This window comes from Leptodactylus fuscus, chromosome 3, assembly GCF_031893055.1.
Source record: "Leptodactylus fuscus isolate aLepFus1 chromosome 3, aLepFus1.hap2, whole genome shotgun sequence".
Lineage (NCBI taxonomy): Eukaryota > Metazoa > Chordata > Amphibia > Anura > Leptodactylidae > Leptodactylus > Leptodactylus fuscus.
This window is the reverse complement of record NC_134267.1, coordinates 142,978,856-143,000,370: the sequence shown is the minus strand read 5'-3', so window position 1 is coordinate 143,000,370 and position 21,515 is coordinate 142,978,856. Positions and strand designations below refer to the sequence as shown.

Sequence of the window (21,515 nt, the reverse complement as noted above, 5' to 3'; positions counted from 1 at the left end):
GAAGAAGCAATAAGTTTTTGTACAAAAGTAAACGTTTTTATTAAACCAATAAACTACAGTGAAGTTCCAATATGCATCAAATTTAACAAAAGTGTCTTGGTGTCCAACACTTTGTTTGCAGAGCTTTTGATATACTAGAAATGATTAAGAAGACATAAACATCTTTTCTGCAATGTGTTAAATTTAATATACACTCACCGGCCACTTTATTAGGTACACCATGCTAGTAACGGGTTGGACCCCCTTTTGCCTTCAGAACTGCCTCAATTCTTCGTGGCATAGATTCAACAAGGTGCTGGAAGCATTCCTCAGAGATTTTGGTCCATATTGACATGATGGCATCACACAGTTGCCGCAGATTTGTCGGCTGCACATCCATGATGCGAATCTCCCGTTCCACCACATCCCAAAGATGCTCTATTGGATTGAGATCTGGTGACTGTGGAGGCCATTGGAGTACAGCGAACTCATTGTCATGTTCAAGAAACCAGTCTGAGATGATTCCAGCTTTATGACATGGCGCATTATCCTGCTGAAAGTAGCCATCAGATGTTGGGTACATTGTGGTCATAAAGGGATGGACATGGTCAGTAACAATACTCAGGTAGGCTTTGGCGTTGCAACGATGCTCAATTGGTACCAAGGGGCCCAAAGAGTGCCAAGAAAATATTCCCCACACCATGACACCACCAGCCTGAACCGTTGATACAAGGCAGGATGGATCCATGCTTTCATGTTGTTGACGCCAAATTCTGACCCTACCATCCGAATGTCGCAGCAGAAATCGAGACTCATCAGACCAGGCAACGTTTTTCCAATCTTCAATTGTCCAATTTCGATGAGCTTGTGCAAATTGTAGCCTCAGTTTCCTGTTCTTAGCTGAAAGGAGTGGCACCCGGTGTGGTCTTCTGCTGCTGTAGCCCATCTGCCTCAAAGTTCGATGTACTGTGCGTTCAGAGATGCTCTTCTGGCTACCTTGGTTGTAACGGGTGGCTATTTGAGTCACTGTTGCCTTTCTATCAGCTCGAACCAGTCTGGCCATTCTCCTCTGACCTCAGGCATCAACAACGCATTTCCGCCCACAGATCTGCCGCTCACTGGATGTTTTATCTTTTTCGGACCATTCTCTGTAAACCCTAGAGATGGTTGTGCGTGAAAATCCCAGTAGATCAGCAGTTTCTCAAATACTCAGACCAGCCCTTCTGGCACCAACAACCATGCCATGTTCAAAGGCACTCAAATCACCTTTCTTCCCCATACTGATGCTCGGTTTGAACTGCAGGAGATTGTCTTGACCATGTCTACATGCCTAAATGCACTGAGTTGCCGCCATGTGATTGGCTGATTAGAAATTAAGTGTTAACGAGCAGTTGGACAGGTGTACCTAATAAAGTGGCCGGTGAGTGTATATCTTTATATATGTCTGCCATTGATTTTAGATACTGCTAAACATTTAGTAATTTTCTTTTCCTTACAGAGTGTTTGGTGTTGGAATTGGCTCTAAAACAAATCATGTAATACTTGAGAGAGCAGCTAAGTTAACCAGGGGAACTTTAGAGCTGCTTTCTGAAGAAGAAAGGCTACAGCCTAAGGTGAGTACGAAGTGCCATCTGTCCTTTTTAAATCGTATACACAAAAACATTCCTTAAATTCACTCATCTAACCACACCGTTCCTTGTTGCTTATAGCTGATTAAATCCTTAAAGAAGGCACTGGAGCCAGTTTTGAGTGACATTACTATCGATTGGTATATGCCAGAAACCATGGAGGCCCTGCTCACGCCCAATGATATTGCTCCACTATATTCTGGGGACTCGCTTATTAGCTACTGCACATTATATAATACTGCAAGCTTTAGAGGCAAGAAGGGACCAGTAAGTATAAGAGTAGAATAAATCCCTGCTCTTGTCTTTAGTTTTGGTTTTATTTACTGGGGTGGTTACTTTTTTCAGACACGTGTGGCTAGAGGAGGATCCCTTAGTTCTGTTTTCCAGTCTCATGAAGAATCTCAAACCCCAGGCACTACAGACACCAGTTTCCCAAATCCATCTGCTGGAATGGAAGATGTTGAACGAGCTTTACAGGAGATTTCACAAGAAATCTCAATGGAGTTTTCTGCATGGAGTGAAGATCCAGAAAAAACTGAAAGCACTGGTATGCACTCACTTCCATCTATAGGGCAGACTTTTAGATTTATAGCGATGATGTGCATTGGAAAAAAAACAAAAAACCTTTGCATAGAAGTAATCCTTCCAGTTGTGTTGGGTTCCCTTTCAGTAAGGGAAACCTATAACATGTACTTTACATAGTTTATTCTTGCCAGCAGTGATATCATTTCATTTGGCATGTTCTAACACTTTTTATTACATTTTGAGAACTTGCATACATTTTGCAGTCATCTCTATGATTCTCTGTGTGACGGGGGAGTTACTCATGTTATATATGAGTAGGATATACTCCATAGAAAAGATGCCATTTTATCGAATTATTACTTGGATATGTTAAAACTTATACAAACTAGCTTATAAAGTAAGAACCAATCAGATTCCAGCACTCCTTTTTCATAAAGGTTCTGACTTAAAGTGGTTACAAGTAGATCCCCACTTATATATAGTATGAACCTAGTGTCTATGTCTAATGCTGTTTTCTATAGGCGGAGATGGCGGTCAAGTAAGTGACATAAGGAAGCGTATCGTGCGTTCCTCGTATGTACAGGAACAGTATGTGCTCACTCATTGTTCTGTTAGCACTGAGCCAACTCAAGCACCAACACAACCTTCCATGTGCAGTGACCCCACTCGTGCAACTAGCCATGGGTCTACTAGCAGTGAGTCCGTAGGTTCCAGAGAAACTGTTTCAGGAGACTGTATAACTCTAAGCTCTACAAACTCTAGGAAAGCCTCCCAACAGGGAAAGATGAGTGTGTCTCAGAGTGAAGGAATGTGTGCACTCAACCAAAATACCACCCCATCATCTAAGGTAAGGTGGCACTTACTGCATTTTGGACATGTTATTTTCAGTTGATATTTTTTCCGTAGCTTATTTTTGAGAAATGAAGTATCACATTGGCTGTGTCCCTTGTCCACAGCCTACAGTAACACAGAGCGCAGAGGAGCTGGTCAGAAGAAAAGCTCTGATTCAAGCTACCATGTCTGGCCGGAGTTTCTCATCCCCTCATGGAGAACTGGATATGCTTCGATTACGCACAGTTTTGGACAAAGTATCCAATAGCCAGGATCCAGAAGATGTTAATGCAAAGCACTCAGAAGAACTAGGTGACTCCTGTAAGTAAAATTCTTGATAAAGACATTCACAGATAACTAAATAGCTCATCTAACAATCCTTTAAGAGTGATATGTGAAATATAGTATTATTTTTATTTAATTGTGCAGGCAACACAGGCAGTGCTTCACAGATATTGTCGTCACTCACTGTCCCAGATAGGACTCACAATTTACATTTCCTATCAGTATTTCTTGGGAATATGGGAGGAACCTTACAAACTCCATGCAGTTGTTGTCCTTGGGTGAATTTTAGCAGTGTTCAATTAGATGTAAATCTATATATAATATTGTAATATTTATGTTGGGATATCGAAGAAAGCAGTCCATCTCCCTTTTGCAGCACCTTAGTTTATTTGCCAAATAAGTGCCAGTGTAAATATATATATTATGTGCAAATATATTTTAAAAAGATCCTGTGCCTCAATGCAAAATAAGTAATGGGGCCTCCTCTTACCATGTGCTATCTGCAATACTGGTATCTTCATATCTGTTAGAGAGGCATTTGGGCCCCCTGTGGCTCCAGAGCCCTGCAGTGATTGCTACAGTTACACCCCCTATAACCACACCCCTATTTTAAAATATTGTAGTTTACGGAGTCAGCCGCGGGAAGAAGGGGCATGTCGCTTTTTTCCCCCCCGCTACTAGTTAGCGGAAAAATAAAAGCGAGTGGCTCCCATTGAAGTCAAAGGGAGCCCTTTTTGGCAGCGGATTTTGAGGCGGATTCCCAAAGAACTCCGTGTGAACTAGCCCTTACAGTATACTGTAATTGTGTCCCTGAAGATCGTCAATTTGTGTGTTCCACTAATATCTTTCCCTGTTCCCAGACCTAGTTGATCACAATCAAGTTCTCATTTTCCAACAGGAATGTAAGCAATAGCAAGCATAACTATCTGGATGTTTAAGAAACCATTGTATTCAATATGTAGGCTTCATATGTCAGTTCAGCAAAGTTTGCCTCTGTTCTGTACTAATTATGCTAATGAAGAAACTGGTCTTCTATCTGGAAAGGATCTGGCCACAAAAAGGCACATGGAGATGAGTTAGTTTCTTATTCTGAGTCATGGACAGACATCCCTTCTGTTGTGACAGCTTCTCTTTACAGCCTACATAGCCTTTTTTTTTTTTTTTAAGTGCGATTACTGTTCTTGTCTGTGTTACTGCATTTTCATTGCTTATTCCTTGTTGTTCAGTGATAGGTCAGCTTCCTTCTCCTGCACAGCTGGACTGGGACATGCTGGTGGATGCACAGTATCTTTTCTCTACATCTCCAGCTGTAGATGCAGCACATACTGGGTCTGGGATCAGTAGTGAATCTGGTTGGCAGTGTCGAGCTGTAATTCATGGCCACATTGGAAGCAGCAGCCACTCCTGGGAAACAACAATTAGCCTGGAGCCACTTCTGAGAGGTGCTCAAGAGGATTTTGGAACAGATGCTGAGTATGAAAAGTGTTATGATCTCCACCAGTTGGCTGCACGTTCTGTGATTCGAGACAATGAGGATATGGCCTGGAGGGAGTGTGACATTGAACACGGTACTACTGCCTTTTAAAATTGTAGGCAAGCATATGTACTGTATTTAATGGTTTCCCTTTTCCATGGTTATCATTATACGTACAAACTTCCATTGTAGGTTCTTCTCGGCGATTCCGACTGAAAGCCATACAGACCAGCAAGTCTTGCTCACAGGTCTCAGTATTTACTTGCCATATGCCTGTGGACTCAGACACCCAGGATGCACTTCCAGGTCACATGATTGTGCGTAGAGGTAAGGAATGGGAATAATATGTAATGATTTCTAAAAGTTATGTTGCGATTATTGACTACAAAAACTTATCTATAAACCTCCTTGTCCATCATCTTTTAGGAGGGCGCAGTAGACGGAGTGGTAGCTCAAACTCTGGGAGTTGGAGTGTGGCAGATAACAGACACTCGGAAATCATGGACGACACATTTGAAAATGCTGGTAATTAAAAACCACCCTCTGTATCCCATAAATGCCCATTCACTGCATCATTCTCGTTTGATATATGTAATAAAATCACTGCACAAAATCGGTATTTGGTCAGTATTTTGCAGTAATATTTGTAGGCCAAGTCCAGGAGGAGAAACTATAAGAAGTTATACTGGTTTGGGTTTACAAATCTCTTGTATGTATAAAAATGAGTTTCTGTCTGTCTGTTCTTTATGCGCAACCAAACAATTGAACCGATCCTCAACAAATTTGGCACACAGGTACATCACGTTTCCAGGAAGGTTTTAGAGTGGGTCTCAGCTCTCTAGGACATACCGTTCCTGAGATGTGGTATTCCCAAAAAATGATTTACATTAGCCAATACAAGCCTGCAAGTCTTTCACTTATATTCCAACTTTCATATGCAGGGTCACATGTCACTTATCAGTCAATAGAATTTCGCAGGCGCTTAGTCTCCACATGCACACAGCTTTACTCAAAGTTTCCATAACAACCCAGCCATTTTTCTTCACTGCTGTAGGTCAGCTTTAAAGGGGCAGGGCACTGTGGATGACACGATCACACAAGGTCACATACACATAGTTTTACTCCAGGTTTCCATAACAACTGATCGCAGGTTTTTCACTGATATCCAAATTGAGATACACATAATGTTTATGGACCAATGGAAACTCGCAGGTTCTTCAGTCTTCGCATGCACACAGCTTTACACCTGGTTTCCACAGCAACCAACCTAATCTTATGGGACCACTATACAAACAAAAAAATTAAAAGAACCCGTATGAAACTGGGTTATTCTGCTAGCAGTTATATAAAATAGTGACCAGGTGAAAGCATATCATAAAGATATACTGTAACCACCAGCCATTTCTAATTACGGTTCTTCAAAATGTAACATTGCATATAGTCCACAAGTTACTAACTATGTACTTGAAACATTAGATAAATATCTCCATGAAGCTAATGTGCAGCAAAAAAAAATAAAAATTAGTACTAAATTGTATCTGTTAAATCCTATGTATCTTTTCTTGTAGCAACCAGATCTCCAATTCCACCATCCTCTCCACCAAGACTATCCTCTGAAAATGGCTTGGAGAAAACTGGACGCCAGGAAGGTAGGTCTACAGTAAACGGCAACATTATTAATGCCATATAATTAGCCTTAACTGAAGAGAGGGTGTAGGAATAAAAATAAGGCTTATCCTGTTCATATAAAAACAATGACATGGGCTGGAAATAATGTGAACGATTAAAAATTATTTTAACTTTTATTTATTTTTTTTTAAATTACCTCACCTTTTTAAAGTTTCTCCCATTCCATCAGGGGCATAGATACTCCCTTATCACTTGTTCTGCTTCTTCAACATTTTGTTCTTCAATAAAACTTTTAATGAAATATATAAAATAAATCCCAAAGAAGAGTACACTATGGTCTCTTCATGGCAATATAAACGTCATATTGAAGGAGGTGTTTTAGTACATGTTACAGCTAAAATTGTTAGCATTTAAAGGTTTTCACCTAAAGATATTGATGAGCTAGCTTTAGAATAGGTAGAGGATATCAGATCATGGGGGAGGGGGTCATTCACCGGACAACCCACCAATCAGCTGTGCAAAGTAGCTGTTTGAACATAAACAGAGCATTGAGCTAGAAACAGACAACTTTGATATGTGTATTTTGTATGGTGACGGACCATAGGCATTGCAGTCCAAGAGTAATTTCCTTGCCTTAATCAGGCATACACCATGTTCACACTAGTGCTATAATCGGGGTCCGTCGAGTGTCCAGTTTCCCCACAAATTTTTGGCACTCTGTGATGTAGACTCAGATGAGAACTCTGCCTTAGGCCCCTTGCACAGGACTGAGGGCTGCCGGTGTGCTATCTGGATTTTTCCTGGATAGCACACTGACCCATTCATTATTCGGCCCCTGCACACAACTCTGTATTACAAGAATTAGTGTGCGGACCATCCAGGCTGCAAAACTCAGGACAGATCCTATACAATCACACCCGGGGCTCACAAGGTCATGTGCAATGGGCCCTATGGGTATGGTTGACAAAGATTTCGGCTGCAAATGTAGTGTGAATTCATCCTTGCGTAAATGCTAGAAAAGTGAGTGTATACGGGTCTCCTTGTGTAATATTACATTGTTGACAGATTATACTCATCCCTTTTCATTCTCCTATCAGAATCTATAAAAGCTCATGCCACATTTATTGCATTAACTCATTGATGTCAGCTCTCTAAAATGTTCTAGTTGTCTGCCTCACACCAAACTGACAACTGTTTATGTAATTTTTCTATTGGTAGACCATAAAATAAAATAAAAAATCCTGAACAATCCTATTAACTCTCTTTATAAATAAATTCTGTGTCTTAATGTACAATAAGTTAAATCTTCTAATTGAAGCTCTCTATTCTAGGACAAATTATTAGTCCATTTACTTCGCAGAAATCCTCAGATATCTCCCTAAGCTCAAGGTAAGTTATACAGTAGATAGCACTATATATTCATATGGATCAGTTGTTGCTCTTTGTGACTTATTTTATCTGTCTGTAGGGTTAGTGTTGGTAAAAGGAAAATACGCAATTTGTCTGGAAAATTATCACCATTGAAACCATGTTTAACTGGAGATAAAGAGCCCAAATCTGAGCTTGTGGTACAGGACTACCTACCAATGGTAAGCACATCCACTGAAAATACCAGACAAGATGGATTCTTTGTATTTCAATCCTTTACTCTTGCGGGAGATAATCCACCGCCAGATGACTCTTGCACTAGTTTATTCCCCTTTCCATATATATGGATGTGCATACTTGCACATAGGGGCTTCAGGAGGAATAGCTGTTGGCTGTTATCTGAGATGGCCTTTGATTTACAAATGTCCATTACAGTAAAACTAGAGATTACAATACCAATTGTCCTTTTAATTATATCTCTACCTACATTTGCTTGATAACAGTTTAGTGGTCACTTGTTACATATCCAAAAAGTGCCAGCCTGTATTCTGTTACTAAGAGGAAGGGTAATGCAGCTGAGCCAACAGAATTTTATATAGTAAAACAGGAGTAGTATGTAAGTGGTACAGTGTGTGCCACACATTAATGGCATGCTTTGTATACTACTTTTCTTCTTAAAGCAGAGTTGGAAATACTTTGTAAATCACCTGTATGGTATACAACCAAAGCCCCAGTATTACACATTTTACTATATGTTGTCGACATATGAAAGAATTGATATCTCTGCACAAGTAGCAGGATGATTCTTTTGCATAATGGTTCTGTATCTCTGCATCTGCTTCTAAGCAGGATACAACTTGTGCCAACCATTGTGAAGATAAAAATTAATCTTGCATGTGAACAAGCCCTCCTTTGTTCTACATTTCCCCAATTTTTTTTTCTTCTTCTTTAGATTAGCTTGCAATCCTCAGAGGGTTTTTTCAGCCTAAACAGCTGCTTCTCCAGTGTTGTGCAGATCTCACTACAGCGTTTACTCCGTGCTTCTCCATTCACTTGTCATCATGGAAGCATCAGTCCGGTGTCTGAGCCATGTCCATTAGACCACGGAGACTTCCTCAAACGAGGAGCACAAACTTGCAAAGGAGGATCCCAGCCACAGGTTCCAGTGACAAAGGATAGTTCTCCAATGCCTGTCTATGCCACATCTTGTCCTGAAGCGCTTTGTCATCAAGCAGATAGTGGAAGAGGATCGGAGACAGATCCATGCGACACTTCTCCATGTCCTTCTGAGGCTGGCAATGAATTAGATACAGATCTAGAAGGCTGTGCTTGGGCCACAGCAGTAGCACTAGCATGGCTTGAGCATCGTTGTGCTGGTTTCTTTACAGAATGGGAACTACTAGCAGCAAAGGCAGAGGGCTGGCTACGGGTACAAACTCTTCCTGATGGTTTACAGTTGCTTGCCCTAAAAGGGGCTGCTCGACAGCTTTTCTTACTTCTCCGTCATTGGGATGAAAATCTCAACTTAAATATACTGTGCTACAAGCCGGGTGATGTCTGATGTGAAGGGATCTTAAAAAATAAAGGCAATGACCAAAGCTGTCTACTGCCTTATACTGCCAAAAAGAGGACATAAAGGATGAATCATACTATTATGCAGTAACCTGAATTTTAGTTTACTTATAGCAAGGCACGTTTTAAGCTAAAAATGAACCAGGTTTTCCAAATTTATTAGTTAAAAAAAATAGTGTATAAAGACAACATGTCTCTCATTCCCTTAGCAATTTTAAAGAAAAACCTAGCACTCCTTAGTCACAGTATTCTTCAAGACTCTCCAGCTGTGACTATAAAGATAGTATGTCTCTTACTGATGAACATAAAAGGATTAGTCCTTTTTAATAGTCCTGGAGGCTGCTACATGGTCTTTGGGGGACTTCTCATCTGGTGGAACACCAAACCAAAGGTGAAGTAGAATGGCCGCGTGACACAAATGGAGGGCACCTGAGCTTACAGCAGTGGACGGAAAGGTATTCCATGACAGCTCAATAAGGCCCAAGATAAGAATTCTGAAAGTAAAAATAGGATTTTTAATATCCAATATCAAATGCCGAAACCACCACCCAAAACTGAACATATAATGAATACCTACTTAGCAAGGCCTGGCAAGACACTGGTATCTGTGCACCACAACAGATATGGCAGCGTGTGAAAGTACCAGACATAGAACTGATAATGTAGAGAGCGGCTGAATGTAACACCCAGGAAGTTACTAGAGAACAAGACAAAAATAATCTCTGATAGAGTTAAGGTTTGTGCAGATTTTAGCTGTCAATTTTAGATTTCAGGGGACCTGAAACAACTTCCTAATCTGAAGTTTAACTAAACTATGATTCTTCCTCCTTTTTCTACAAACCAATGAAGTGCTATAAAAATAATCCAACACTGCACAGAATTTTCAGACAAAAAAATGCATTTTAAATGTTTCTGTAACTAAGATATTATAATAAACATATTATGAAAGACAGTATTGTAAAGAAATGGTTATGTAAATAACCTTTAAGACTTTCTTAAAGGAAATGTATATCTACAAACATTTGAAGACCACAACGTGAGGAAAGCAACGTTAAGTACTGAAAAGCTGCCTTGGGTTATTTTGTCTCCGAGTACCACAAAGCTAAACTATTTAAGAAACAAACGCCTGCCTACCAACCCCATTTAATAGACTGGTGCTCCAGGCAGCACCGTTTATCAGAAAACTACATTTTGGTAATAATAATGCCATGTTATTCCCAATACCCATTATGGTGATTAGTCTCCTCTTCCATACACATACAGTACACTTTTTTGTTAAGTATATAATTTCACATGTGTTAATTCATAGTTTTGATGCATTCAGTGTGAATCTACAATTTTCATAGTCATGAAATTACAGAAAACTCTTTGAATGAGAAGATGTGTCCAAACTTTTGGTCTGTACTGTACATAAGACAGAGGCACACACTTTTGACCTACACCTCTGACAGAACTGAATTTGTACAATTGCATCTGGTGAGGGTGATTATATATAATTATACTGTATGGTATTACATCCTTGATATTGTAGGTCATGCCGACATGACATAGTTTTGACCTCTACCGGTTGAATGGTAGCCTACAGGTAGTTATATATGGAAGTAGTTATATATGGAGTTTCTCTAAAGTGTATACTTTAAAGGGGTATTCCCATGGACATAATCATATCTATATTTGTAAATAATTTAAGGTTAAACATTTTTGCAAATATAAGTAGTTAAAAATCCTGCAGAGTTTTTAAAGATTTTCTCTAACTTTCTTAGTGGTGACATCTGTTGTCTTGATGGTTGCCAATGGATACAGCTACTAATGCGAAAACTTTCTATGGTCTGGGACTTGTCAGGAACCCCGCCATGATTTTCTTATTGTACCTGGGTTATCAGGCAGGAGCACTACATGTATGAGAAGATATCCCGGCCACAATAAGGAAATCATAACAGATTTTCTGACCTTAGAAAGTTCCTGCATTCGTGGTCGTATCCACTGGCAACCGATCAAGACAACAAGAGTGTGACCACAAGATATTTAGAGAAAATCTTTAAAAGTTTGCATAATGTTTAATTACTTATTTGCAAAAATACTTATTTTAATTATCTACAAATTTAAAAATGGTTATGTTCATGGGAATACCCCTTTACAGTGAAGACACAGTTTGCATTGCAAGGAACCCAGATTTGGCTTCTGGGTAGTGTTACCATTCTGCAGTTCACATAAAGATAATTCTTAGATGCCATATAGCATGTGACTTAACATCAGATGTAAACTAATCTAGCACATTGTTTAAAGAATTAATGACTTTTTTCCCTCCATCTTTCTGCTGGTTACTTAATGGGCATCCTATTGTATTTCTATTTTGCTTACCTAATGCTTGTACGGCCTCAGTTTGGACCCACTGTTATACAAAGACTCTTCTACCCTTGAATAGGACATCTGACGTCTTGTCTGCCCAAAGATAACATATGTAACTCAGAATGCTGAACACGACTGACCCAAGGCTGTACAAAAGTAGGGTGGCAATATGAGCGCCACAGTTTACAGAATACCCATTACTAATGTGCATGGTCTGTAATTGGGGGTTAGTTGTATTCTGCCAATAGCAGTTGCTAGTCTATGAAACCCACAGTGCAAAAACTACTTATGATAAGCTACTAGTGTTTCATCCATGGTCTCTGTTGTTTTAGAATAGACATTTTGGACATACTAGTTTTCACTGTTTGGCTAAAAGGTTGTGTTTTGTATGAAAGTGAAGAATTCCATTACTTAAGCCTGAAATCATCTAGACTTTTGGAAACATTTGTTTTATTTTTTGTAAGGATACTGTTTGCTGATAGTCTGCGTGACTGAGGTTTCCTCTGTGCTGGATCCTTCAAGAGTGTAAGAATGCTCTGCCCAGACCTGTATAATATAGAAATAAATTGAAATCAACTCCAATATTTCTTAAAATGTTACGACTAACATGCTTCTTATCCTATGTACCTGTGCCATCGATAGAAAAAAAATAGCAGTAAGCCAATGAGGTGAGCTGAGAGTAACGCCAAGTGGAAAGCCCGATGTTGAAACACATACTCCGGGAGAAAGCGCCAGTTTACTGTCCACTGAAATAGAAACTGTCTCCCAAAGTCAAAGGAACGCACAAGATATCCAGCAGGATTTTCCAGAAGAAATGGTAGGGCCAAAATAATCTGTTGTGAATGTGGAAAAAACAAAAGTAAAATGTGAACATAACCTATCAGCACCATAAATGCCCAAGTCCATTTGTGATAATTCTTTCATCACTGTTCAAATAAACTGTCCTACTTCCCGCAGAATACTTAAACCTTCAAAAAAGAAAAAATGTTTGTGTGTACACATATCTTACCAAAGAATATGCCAAGGAGGACAAAATATGACAACTATCTAAAGACTGCAGAGAAGACACATGAAACAAGTCCACACCCAAATATATTACAAAAATCAAGATACAAATGTTAAAAAACAAAAAAAAAAAGGAACCAAAGGGGTCTATCCGATAGAATGCAACATAGCCACAGCACCCTAAAGTGTTTTTAGGGCAATGTTTGAAGTTGGGTTTTGATTACATTGTTTGGGATATTCCAGAGCACTGCTGCAGTTTGAGAAAAGTCTTTTTATAATCCTCCACTTTAACAGTAATATCTCTAAATGTAGCAGGTAACATGATCTTGGTCTTATTTTAAAGCCAAGATTCCCTAGGGGTGAACTGTAATGCACTTTGCTCCTGGGCTTACTCAAGCCCTGGGCTTGTTGAGAACTGTAGGGTGGGTTAAAAAGGAATTGTCACCAGACACCACAAAACACTAAATGACATACCTTTGATATTCACTGTGTACCTGATCAATTTGGTGTTTTTTATGTTTGAAATATGTCTACCTATTCAAAAGATACAGTCCCTGGAAGATTACATTTAAAGGGGTTGTCCCATCACAAGGATCCTAACTATAATGCTTGTTAATGTGGATGTAAGACTTTTCCTAAATACACTGCTACAGCAAAACTGCTTTGTTTGGCCACTATCTCACTTTATTCATTTTTATGTGGTCACAGCCCTGACCTAGCTGCTCCTGAGTCAAGTGATGTGTCTTTCTGCTCTCAGGGGGGAGGGAGGAGGGGCTAAGTGCACGGGAGCGAGCCTGGAGGGGGGGGGGGGGGGGGGGTAGTTTACCCTTTGGGGGAAGGGGACGCCAATACACTGTTAGACGCCGGCACAGGTGAAGCCAGCAACATCTCTATGCTTCTGCCCTGCATGAAGCCAGCAGCGGCAGAAGCGATGCTGTTATTCCGGGCGGGGGGCGGAGGAGCAGAATAGCAGCATCGCTTCTGCCACTGCTGGCTTCATGCAGGGCAGAAGCATAGTGATGCTGCTGGCTTCACCTGTGCCAGTGTCTAACTGTCCCCAGCATCCACTGTAATAGAGAGGCGGATGCTGGGGACTACGCTGGCACAGCTGAAGCCAGCAACATCGCTATGCTTCTGCCCTGCATGAAGCAAGCAGAAGCGATGCTGTTATTCTGCTGCGGGGTCACATATGCAAAGCCGCTGGCCCTGCGTGCACGCTCATACACCAGTCTAGCCTTCACAATGCGAATGCAGACCCGACACCCTGTTGGGTCTGTATTTGCATTGTGAAGGCTAGACGGTCTATGAGCGCGCACGCAGGGCCGGTGGCATCTCGCTGCTTGGCTTTGCATATGTGACCCCGCCCACCAATGACGAGACAAAGCCGGAAGACAGAAGAAGTCACAGAAACGAAGACTAGTAAGTATGCGACGTGGGAGTACCCCTTTAAATTAGATTTTATTCGCCAAGTGGGCTGGAACCCTTTATTTTCTATGAGAAAAACAAGTTTTCCGCCCATTTGGTGATTAAAGGGGCTCTATCATTGTGAAGTACTTTTTAACTAATCACATCCTTGCATAGCCTTTAGAAAGTCTATCCAACACCTACATTTAGTATGTAAATTGCCTCAGCGGTTTTTGAATAAGTCTGTTTTTATTCACATGCTAATTAGACTGGGTGCATGATGCATCGTGCACCCTCTTTGCTATTGTTTCCTATATGTGTATACAGCACAGGCTGCTGATGATTTCCTGCTTCCTGTTTGCATACACATAGGAGATAATAGCAGAGACGAGTGCTGCTGGGAACTTCCTGTGCTGGCTGGAAGCTCATTAGCATATGAATAAAAATTAACTTATTCAGAAACCACTGAGGCAATTTACATACTAAAGGTAGGTGTGGAATAGCATTTCTAAAGCCTATGCAAGGATGTGCTTAGTTAAAAATGACGTTTCCCAATGATAGAGCCCCTTTAAGGGCTAATTTACATATAACCTTCCAGGGGCCATATCTTTTGAATGAGTGCATGGCTTTTAATACTAAAAATGCTGTTGATCAAGGGCACAGCAAGGATCACATGATACATGGCACTTAGTATTTTGTACGTAGTGACAGGTCCTCTTTACTGGTTACTGTATAATCTGCATATGCAAAATAAAAGAACTTGACTGTCTCTTTGCAGTCTCAAATATCATGTCTTGGCATTTTCTGAAAAAAATCTCTTAAAGACTGAACAACTACTACTATGTTTCCTCCATCTAACATATGATATCCAATCATTTGCATGCTCATGTTATCTCCACCTCAAAAACATCTCCCGAATCTGCCCTTTCCAGACCATGGAAACTTATTGTCTCTCTGATTCATTCTCACCTTGACTACTGTAACTCCTTACTAATCGGTCTTCTCACTAAACTCTCCCCTCTACAATCTATTCTGAATGTAGCAGCCAGATTTATCTAATTAAATACTAAAACAATGCCTCCGGTCTGTGCCCGTCACTACATTGGCTGCCTATTCATTACAGAATACAATATAAAATTATTACTCTCATCCACAAGGCTCTCCACCATGCTGCACCTCCCTACATTTTCTCCCTCATTTCTGTCCATCACCCAATCCATGCTCTCCATTCACTCAATGACCTAAGAGTTACATCCTCCATTATCAGAACCTCCAAATCTCGTATCTATGACTTCTCACGAGTTGTACCACTTCTATGGAATGCTCTAACCCGGACAGCTTCAAGCGCATCCTTAAGACATCTCTTCAGACAGACCTCTCTCAATTCCTAATGTAAACCCACAGTTAGAACCCCTAAAACGAACCCTTCTCCGTTCAGGCTCCCACATTACCTTACAGGAAATGATGCAGTGTCGGACTGTAGCTTTATATGTCCAGGCACCATCTGCACATTAAAGGACACTGACTGGTGACAGCTTTAGTTCTGTATGATGAAAGAAATCTATCACATAGATGGCTTCTCCGCTGTATAAGTAATGCTACCTCCAATGTCGTCCATGCTACCTCTTGTCACCCCTCTACCTCATAGATTGTAAGCTCTTGCGAGCAGGGCCCTCAGTCCCATTGTGTGAATTGACTATTTCTTTGTAATTTATCTTTGTCTGTACCTGAACCCTACAAATTGTAAAGTGCCACGGAATATGTTGGTGCTATATAAACAAAATGTATTACTGATAACTTGTACCATGTCAGAGGGCACTCACCTGAAGCAGGGCACAGATACAGAGCTTTGGTATAGTGCGCAGGAGTCCAAATTGGCAAAGAAGCAGATACAGAAGACCAGGAGCAAGTAGCAGAATGTTCATTTTGACAGATACAGCCAGACTGTGGGACAGTAAGATATATTTAGTAAGTTGAAACCTGTATGCATTTACACACTAGTTACATACTAAGATGTATAAGTAAATGACTGGTTTGTAAGTAATAATGACAAGAAAGAACCAACTGCAAACCCTGATCTGTTTCTAGGAATTTCACTGCATAGCTTTTCAAGGTACTTCCAGACTGACACGCTACTGCTCTAATAAAATACCACCAGTCACAGAAAAGTAACCAAAATCGAACGTTGGCTCAATAAATCGTTGTCAACTTGCTGACATCAATTATTTCAATTACTTTACATCTATGTTGTATCTCACACTGCCATTGGCTAAAGGATATGTCACTAACTCTACGGTATTTGGTCAGGATCGAAGATATGTAAATAACCAAAACTCAGTGGTATATAAAAAAGGGAGTGCCCTAAAATAATTGTAAATTAATCGTAATTGAGAAGATAATTTGGGTCATAATTGCTCAGCTCTATTTTAGGTCTTCTTTTAGTTAGAAAAATTTACTTTTTTATATAATATAGTGACATGGAGAACAAAAAATATTTTTTAAATGAGAAACTGTTTCTAACTGCAGTTTAGCTGAAGAATTTGCAGGTGAAACCACAATGTGTAAAAATGCAGCTTAAGCAAGAACACTGAAGATAGGGGTATGCGGAAAATAGAGTAAAGGCATTCAAGGTGCGGTCAACAACTATCCAAACATATTGCACATATATGACGTGTAAAACAAGAAGAGGACTTCAGACACAAAAGGAACTGAAGGCAATGGACACCACAAAAATATATGGAGGGAAAACCCTCTATGAAGTAAAGGTCCACTGACCTGTGACTGTCATCAGGTGGAGATCCAAGGTGAACAGTAGCTTAATGTGCCCAATGTTTACATATCTAAGAGACGTTTCTAACACTCACCCCATGCCTCCTTTCACCCTACCCAGTCTCTTTGAAAACTAAGATAATCCTTTAATAGTCCCACATTGGGGAAATTTCAGCGTGTTACAGCAGCATAGTAATACAGATACAGGATAATACAGAGTAATATATTACAGACGTAGACACAGATAAGCTGAGAAGAGAAGATATACTAGGAGTCCATGGCAGCTAAGGAAAAACAGAAGAGAAAGAGGAAGACCTCATGGTCATCCTCATAATCATTAGTTCTCTGTGCGGAGAGCTCTTCGTTTGGTCTGATGTAGATTATACAGCCTGGTTGCGGTTGGAAGGAAGGACCTGCGATAGCGCTCCTTCTCACACTTGGGGTGAAGCAGACGGTCGCTTACAGTGCTACCAAGTCCCATCAGGGTCCCATACATGGTGTGGGATTTGTTCTCCCGCATGGAGGTCACCACAGACAGTATCCTTCTGTCACCCACCACCTGTACTGGGTCCAAGGGGCTCCCCAGGACAGAGCTGGCCCTCCTGATCAGCCTGTCAAGTCTATTTCTGTCCCTGGTTGATATACTGCTTCCCCAGCAGTCCACACCGAAAAAGATGGCTGAGGCAACCACAGAGTTGAAGAAGGCCCTAATATGACAATAATACCCTCCTTTGAGTCACATACAATGCAGTATAATGCCACATGTTATATATTGCCCCACTGGTTTTCTGACACAATATAGTGTCCTCTTATTTCTCTCCAAACATAGTATGATGCTTCTACTGGTACCACACAGTTTAATTCCATAAAGGTGGTCTCAACACTATAATGCCCTATTAGTGGCTCCACTGGATGTGGAGGGGACGAACAAGAAACTCCCTCCATGCTCCTGCATAATGACACTGGTCGGAAGAATGACTAATCTCCTATCTACTGCCCCTTCAGCAAGGATATGTTACAGTAGTGGTAACAGAAATTAGCTATCGTCCCCCCTACCTACACAGCAATGTAGCCACTTCATTCCTTTTTCAAATAATTCGGGACAGAACGAGGAAGTTTAGAATTACAAAAACTAAGAGTAAGGCTGCAGTTGACCAGCTGAATAGTTACTTTTTTTATTAGTATTTTCAGAAGGAGCCTTTCCGAATTAGTACGGGTATGGCATTACTGCTAGTGGTACGGGCTTGGCCCCAGTGTTTTTGGAGGCTCATGTTAAACAAGACAATGGGTTCAAATGGCATCTACCCCAGAGTCCTGAAAAAACTCTTATCTGTGATTGTCGCTCCTACTAATAGGTGATGAATGGACAATGCTGTAGCCATCCATTAGAAGTGTAGCAGAGAAGAAGCTGAAAACTACAGACTAGTTAGCTTGAGGTCTGTATTAAAATAAAATAATGGACAGACTCCTGAAAAATAACTGACCGCCTATAAAACAATTACCTGTTGTGCCAAAGACAGCATTGGCTTTAATGAGGTTACATCATATCAAACTACTCTCATTGATCGTGTTAACCATGTTGAAAATGTTTTGGATGAGTGAATAAATGATTAAAAATTTCCAAAAAGTTTAAAATAAAGAATAAAATTATAAGCAATTAATAAAAAGTTAAAAGAACCCACCCTTACATTTAACCCTTAGGCGACACGCACCGTAATAGTATGGTGCGGTCGCAGTACTATTACGGAGGAAGACTCCTGCCAGACTCTGCTGGGGCGGGTTTTAGCTGTAAGCTGAACTCCGATTGGGGGATTTCACCCCTTAATTCTGGAGACCCCACCTACAAGAAGACTTAAGAAAATGGGTAGAAAAACAGGCCCCAAAAATGGAGGAGGGCCTGAGGCATAAAAAAATTTCAGTATAGGAGTAAAGAATTTAAACTGTATAAACTTGAGGTTGTTTAAAATTTTTTTGCAATTGAACAGTTCCAGGAATATAAGAAACTTGTTATATATATTATCAGAGGAAAGGGCTCAATTGTATTGCTGTTAGGGTAGGCAAGTTATTTCCTATAATTACCTGTAGAAAAAGCAGCCCCAGCTCCAGTGGTCCTGTAATATCAGGTTGATGGCAAAGAATAAGATGACCATAGCCACTGGATCATTAAAGAGGCGAAGAAGAAAGATGGAGTGCACCCGATAGGAAGCACAGCACATGAAGAAGAACACGTAGGGTGGTACCTAAGATACAACAGACAGTAAGGTTACTTTCACAAAGCTATAAATGTATATATATACACACACACACACACACACACATATATATGTACATACACACACGCTGTACATGCACGGTACCCATTATTGGTACTTACCTTTTTAGTGACAATGTAGATGCGGAACACAAGAAACAATGTCAGAAGATAGAGCACAGCAAAAATATACTGAGCCAGCCTGATGTTGGTCCCATGCTCAGTTAAGTAGTAGAAAGCACTAAAAATGTATACGAATCCAGCAGGATACCTGTGTCATAAATTACAAAAAAGAATATAGAATATAGTTAGATTTTCTTTTATATCTTTGGTTTTATTTTTTCCCTTTTTAGTATAGCATGTTTTTGAAGCATATGGTGCTGTACAAAATCATCACTAGCCCTTTACTGGCACTTCTACCAACTACTGGGTAGTAACACCAAACCCTCACCCAACATACAAACTACAAGATGGTGAGGGCAGCATAACCCCCATGAAAACTTCACTACAATTTCAAAGCTTCAGCTGTGAACATCTGTCAGGCCTCATACACAGGAAATCTCGATCAGAAATCTGGTCCATACATTGGATTTCCAGATCCAAACAGTGCGAAGACGGCGCACCCTGAATGCCCGCCCACCGTGAACGTTCGGTAAGTTTATCACATTCTTTTTTAGGTTTTTTTTTTTAAAGGCTATTCACACATATGTGGGGCTCTATCAACATGATTTTGCTGATAGAGCCCCTTTAAGGTAAATTTTTGAGCTGGACAATCCTATCAGACACATGTTATACTAAAATACTGTATTTTGTATCATCACTATTTAAATTGTAAAATTTTGAAGTCTAAACTGAAGCTGGTAGATTTCTTCCCACTCCACTGCCCTGTCTGTCTCCCACGTCCTGATCATGCTAGGCTATGTTCAAATCTGCAATGGATACTTCATTAGGTATAAGGAGCTTTCACATAATATCAGTTGCATCAGAATTATTTTTCTTGTCCCATAAATCATTACTAATGCCAAAACTAATGCAGAATTTCTCGGCTATTTTTGCAGTTTCTTAGATCGCTTGGACTACTTTGGATTTTTAATGATTTTCCTTAAGAAAATAAATTGGTCAACAAGAGATGTGTGCTGGGAGTTTTCATTTCAATAAGAAACTAATTATTTTATTTTTTTTTATTAAATACATTATCCCTGCCTTACTTCCTAGCCTGATAACAGCTGCCCGAGTACCCAACCATCTCTAGATGATTGTATACTGGACAGTACCCGTCTCTTCCCTGTATACGCCTAGTGGTGGTGGGCACAGGGGTAATAATGAAGGGCTAGTGGTAACCTTTTTACTGGCTAACATTAAGCTCCACCTTAGTAATCGATGCTGACAGACAACTGATCAATAATAAAAAATTAAAAAATTATTTTTATTAAAATGAGAAGCCTCTCGCACATCCTCCTTTGACCGTTTTCTATATTTTTGGATATACTGCAGGGACCTGCCTTGGTTGCTTTGTGCCAGGGGTTTCACCATTTCCTTTGCAGCTAGCCTGGGTTTCAACATTTGCACTGGAAAGGCTGAAATCCGCAGCAGAACATTCAGTAATAATGGACATGCTGACGATTAAAACTGAAGCACAAGCCACTTTTGCTGCAGGTTTTTCCCTGCAGTGAGTGGATGGGATTTGTTTAAATCCCATCTGCTACACTGCTACTGCACATCACATAAGGTTAGCTGCTGGTGATGCTGCTGCCACTAACCTACTGCAAACTTGTCCCAGCCTAATAAACAACATATATATAGTACTGTAGTATGTAGGCATTTCTTATCGGGTAATCCATCTCTCCCTGTATACATCCTGTGAAGGATTCCCATGTGGTCAGTGACTAGATGTACTCACACCAGAGGTCCGGTGTCCCCCTGCAGCTTGGTGTAATCATAGGTTCCGTTCAGCACTCCTTCCACCTCGTCCATGTAGGCTTTCCAGTCTATCTCTGTGTCTGAGGAGAGAGCACAGACAGCTGGTGACTGTTCACGTTACACACATGTCGCATTCTACAGATCGGCCGTGTCGCACTCACATGGCACTTTCTGGATGACCCAGTGTGTGACCCCCAGCTCGGCCAGGCACAGGCACACTCCCAGCAGCGCTGTGTACCGGGGATCGATCAGAACCTGGTACTTGTTGTCCCAGCCCCGGCGCAGACTCTCCATAAGAGCGGAGCGTCCCCCGGCCGGAGCCCCTCTCCTCCGGGCAACAGCGGCAGCCGGAGCCATCAGCTTATCTGTAACAGCTGCACCGGGCCAGCCGGAAACAGGAAGCGGGAGTGAGAGCCGGTGCGGGCGGAAGGAGCAGAGGGGATGACGGGACGGGCGATGGGTTCAGCACTACATACACATGACAGAGTGACGTGTATGGAGGACACGTGGATGGAGAAGGGGCCGT

General features: G+C 40.8%; 2 protein-coding genes across 2 annotated transcripts in view; one reads left to right on the top strand and one right to left on the bottom strand.

The window, feature by feature from the left end:
- The window catches only part of VWA5B2 (von Willebrand factor A domain containing 5B2), a 36,609-nt gene extending 27,142 nt beyond the window's left edge, over positions 1–9,467 (top strand). The window contains exons 11-22 of the mRNA XM_075268452.1: positions 1,478–1,592; positions 1,689–1,874; positions 1,953–2,154; positions 2,654–2,979; positions 3,089–3,284; positions 4,475–4,816; positions 4,915–5,049; positions 5,149–5,247; positions 6,291–6,371; positions 7,683–7,740; positions 7,820–7,940; positions 8,672–9,467. Coding sequence (XP_075124553.1) covers positions 1,478–1,592; positions 1,689–1,874; positions 1,953–2,154; positions 2,654–2,979; positions 3,089–3,284; positions 4,475–4,816; positions 4,915–5,049; positions 5,149–5,247; positions 6,291–6,371; positions 7,683–7,740; positions 7,820–7,940; positions 8,672–9,280 — 2,470 coding nt within the window. The 3' untranslated portion in view covers positions 9,281–9,467. The remainder of the gene's footprint in view (positions 1–1,477; positions 1,593–1,688; positions 1,875–1,952; positions 2,155–2,653; positions 2,980–3,088; positions 3,285–4,474; positions 4,817–4,914; positions 5,050–5,148; positions 5,248–6,290; positions 6,372–7,682; positions 7,741–7,819; positions 7,941–8,671) is intronic.
- On the bottom strand, positions 9,458–21,505 carry ALG3 (ALG3 alpha-1,3- mannosyltransferase). The gene is made up of 9 exons (XM_075268451.1): positions 21,151–21,505; positions 20,970–21,069; positions 19,193–19,340; positions 18,898–19,058; positions 15,873–15,993; positions 12,268–12,473; positions 12,110–12,186; positions 9,869–10,013; positions 9,458–9,785 (listed from the first exon to the last, which is right to left on the bottom strand). Exons 1-9 carry the CDS (start codon positions 21,344–21,346, stop codon positions 9,605–9,607), a joined length of 1,335 nt encoding a protein of 444 aa, XP_075124552.1. The 5' UTR covers positions 21,347–21,505; the 3' UTR covers positions 9,458–9,604.
- Positions 21,506–21,515: the final 10 nt, after the last annotated feature.

Excerpts from the sequence above, each read along its gene's own strand:
- ALG3 (XM_075268451.1), bottom strand. The coding sequence starts at position 21,346 with ATGGCTCCGGCTGCCGCTGTTGCCCGGAGGAGAGGGGCTCCGGCCGGG. Across the intron at positions 15,994-18,897 it reads TGGGGCTGCTTTTTCTACAG|TCTGGCTGTATCTGTCAAAA; the intron begins GTAATTATAGGA and ends ACTGTCCCACAG. Across the intron at positions 12,474-15,872 it reads GTATCTGTGCCCTGCTTCAG|ATTATTTTGGCCCTACCATT; the intron begins GTGAGTGCCCTC and ends CATTCACAACAG.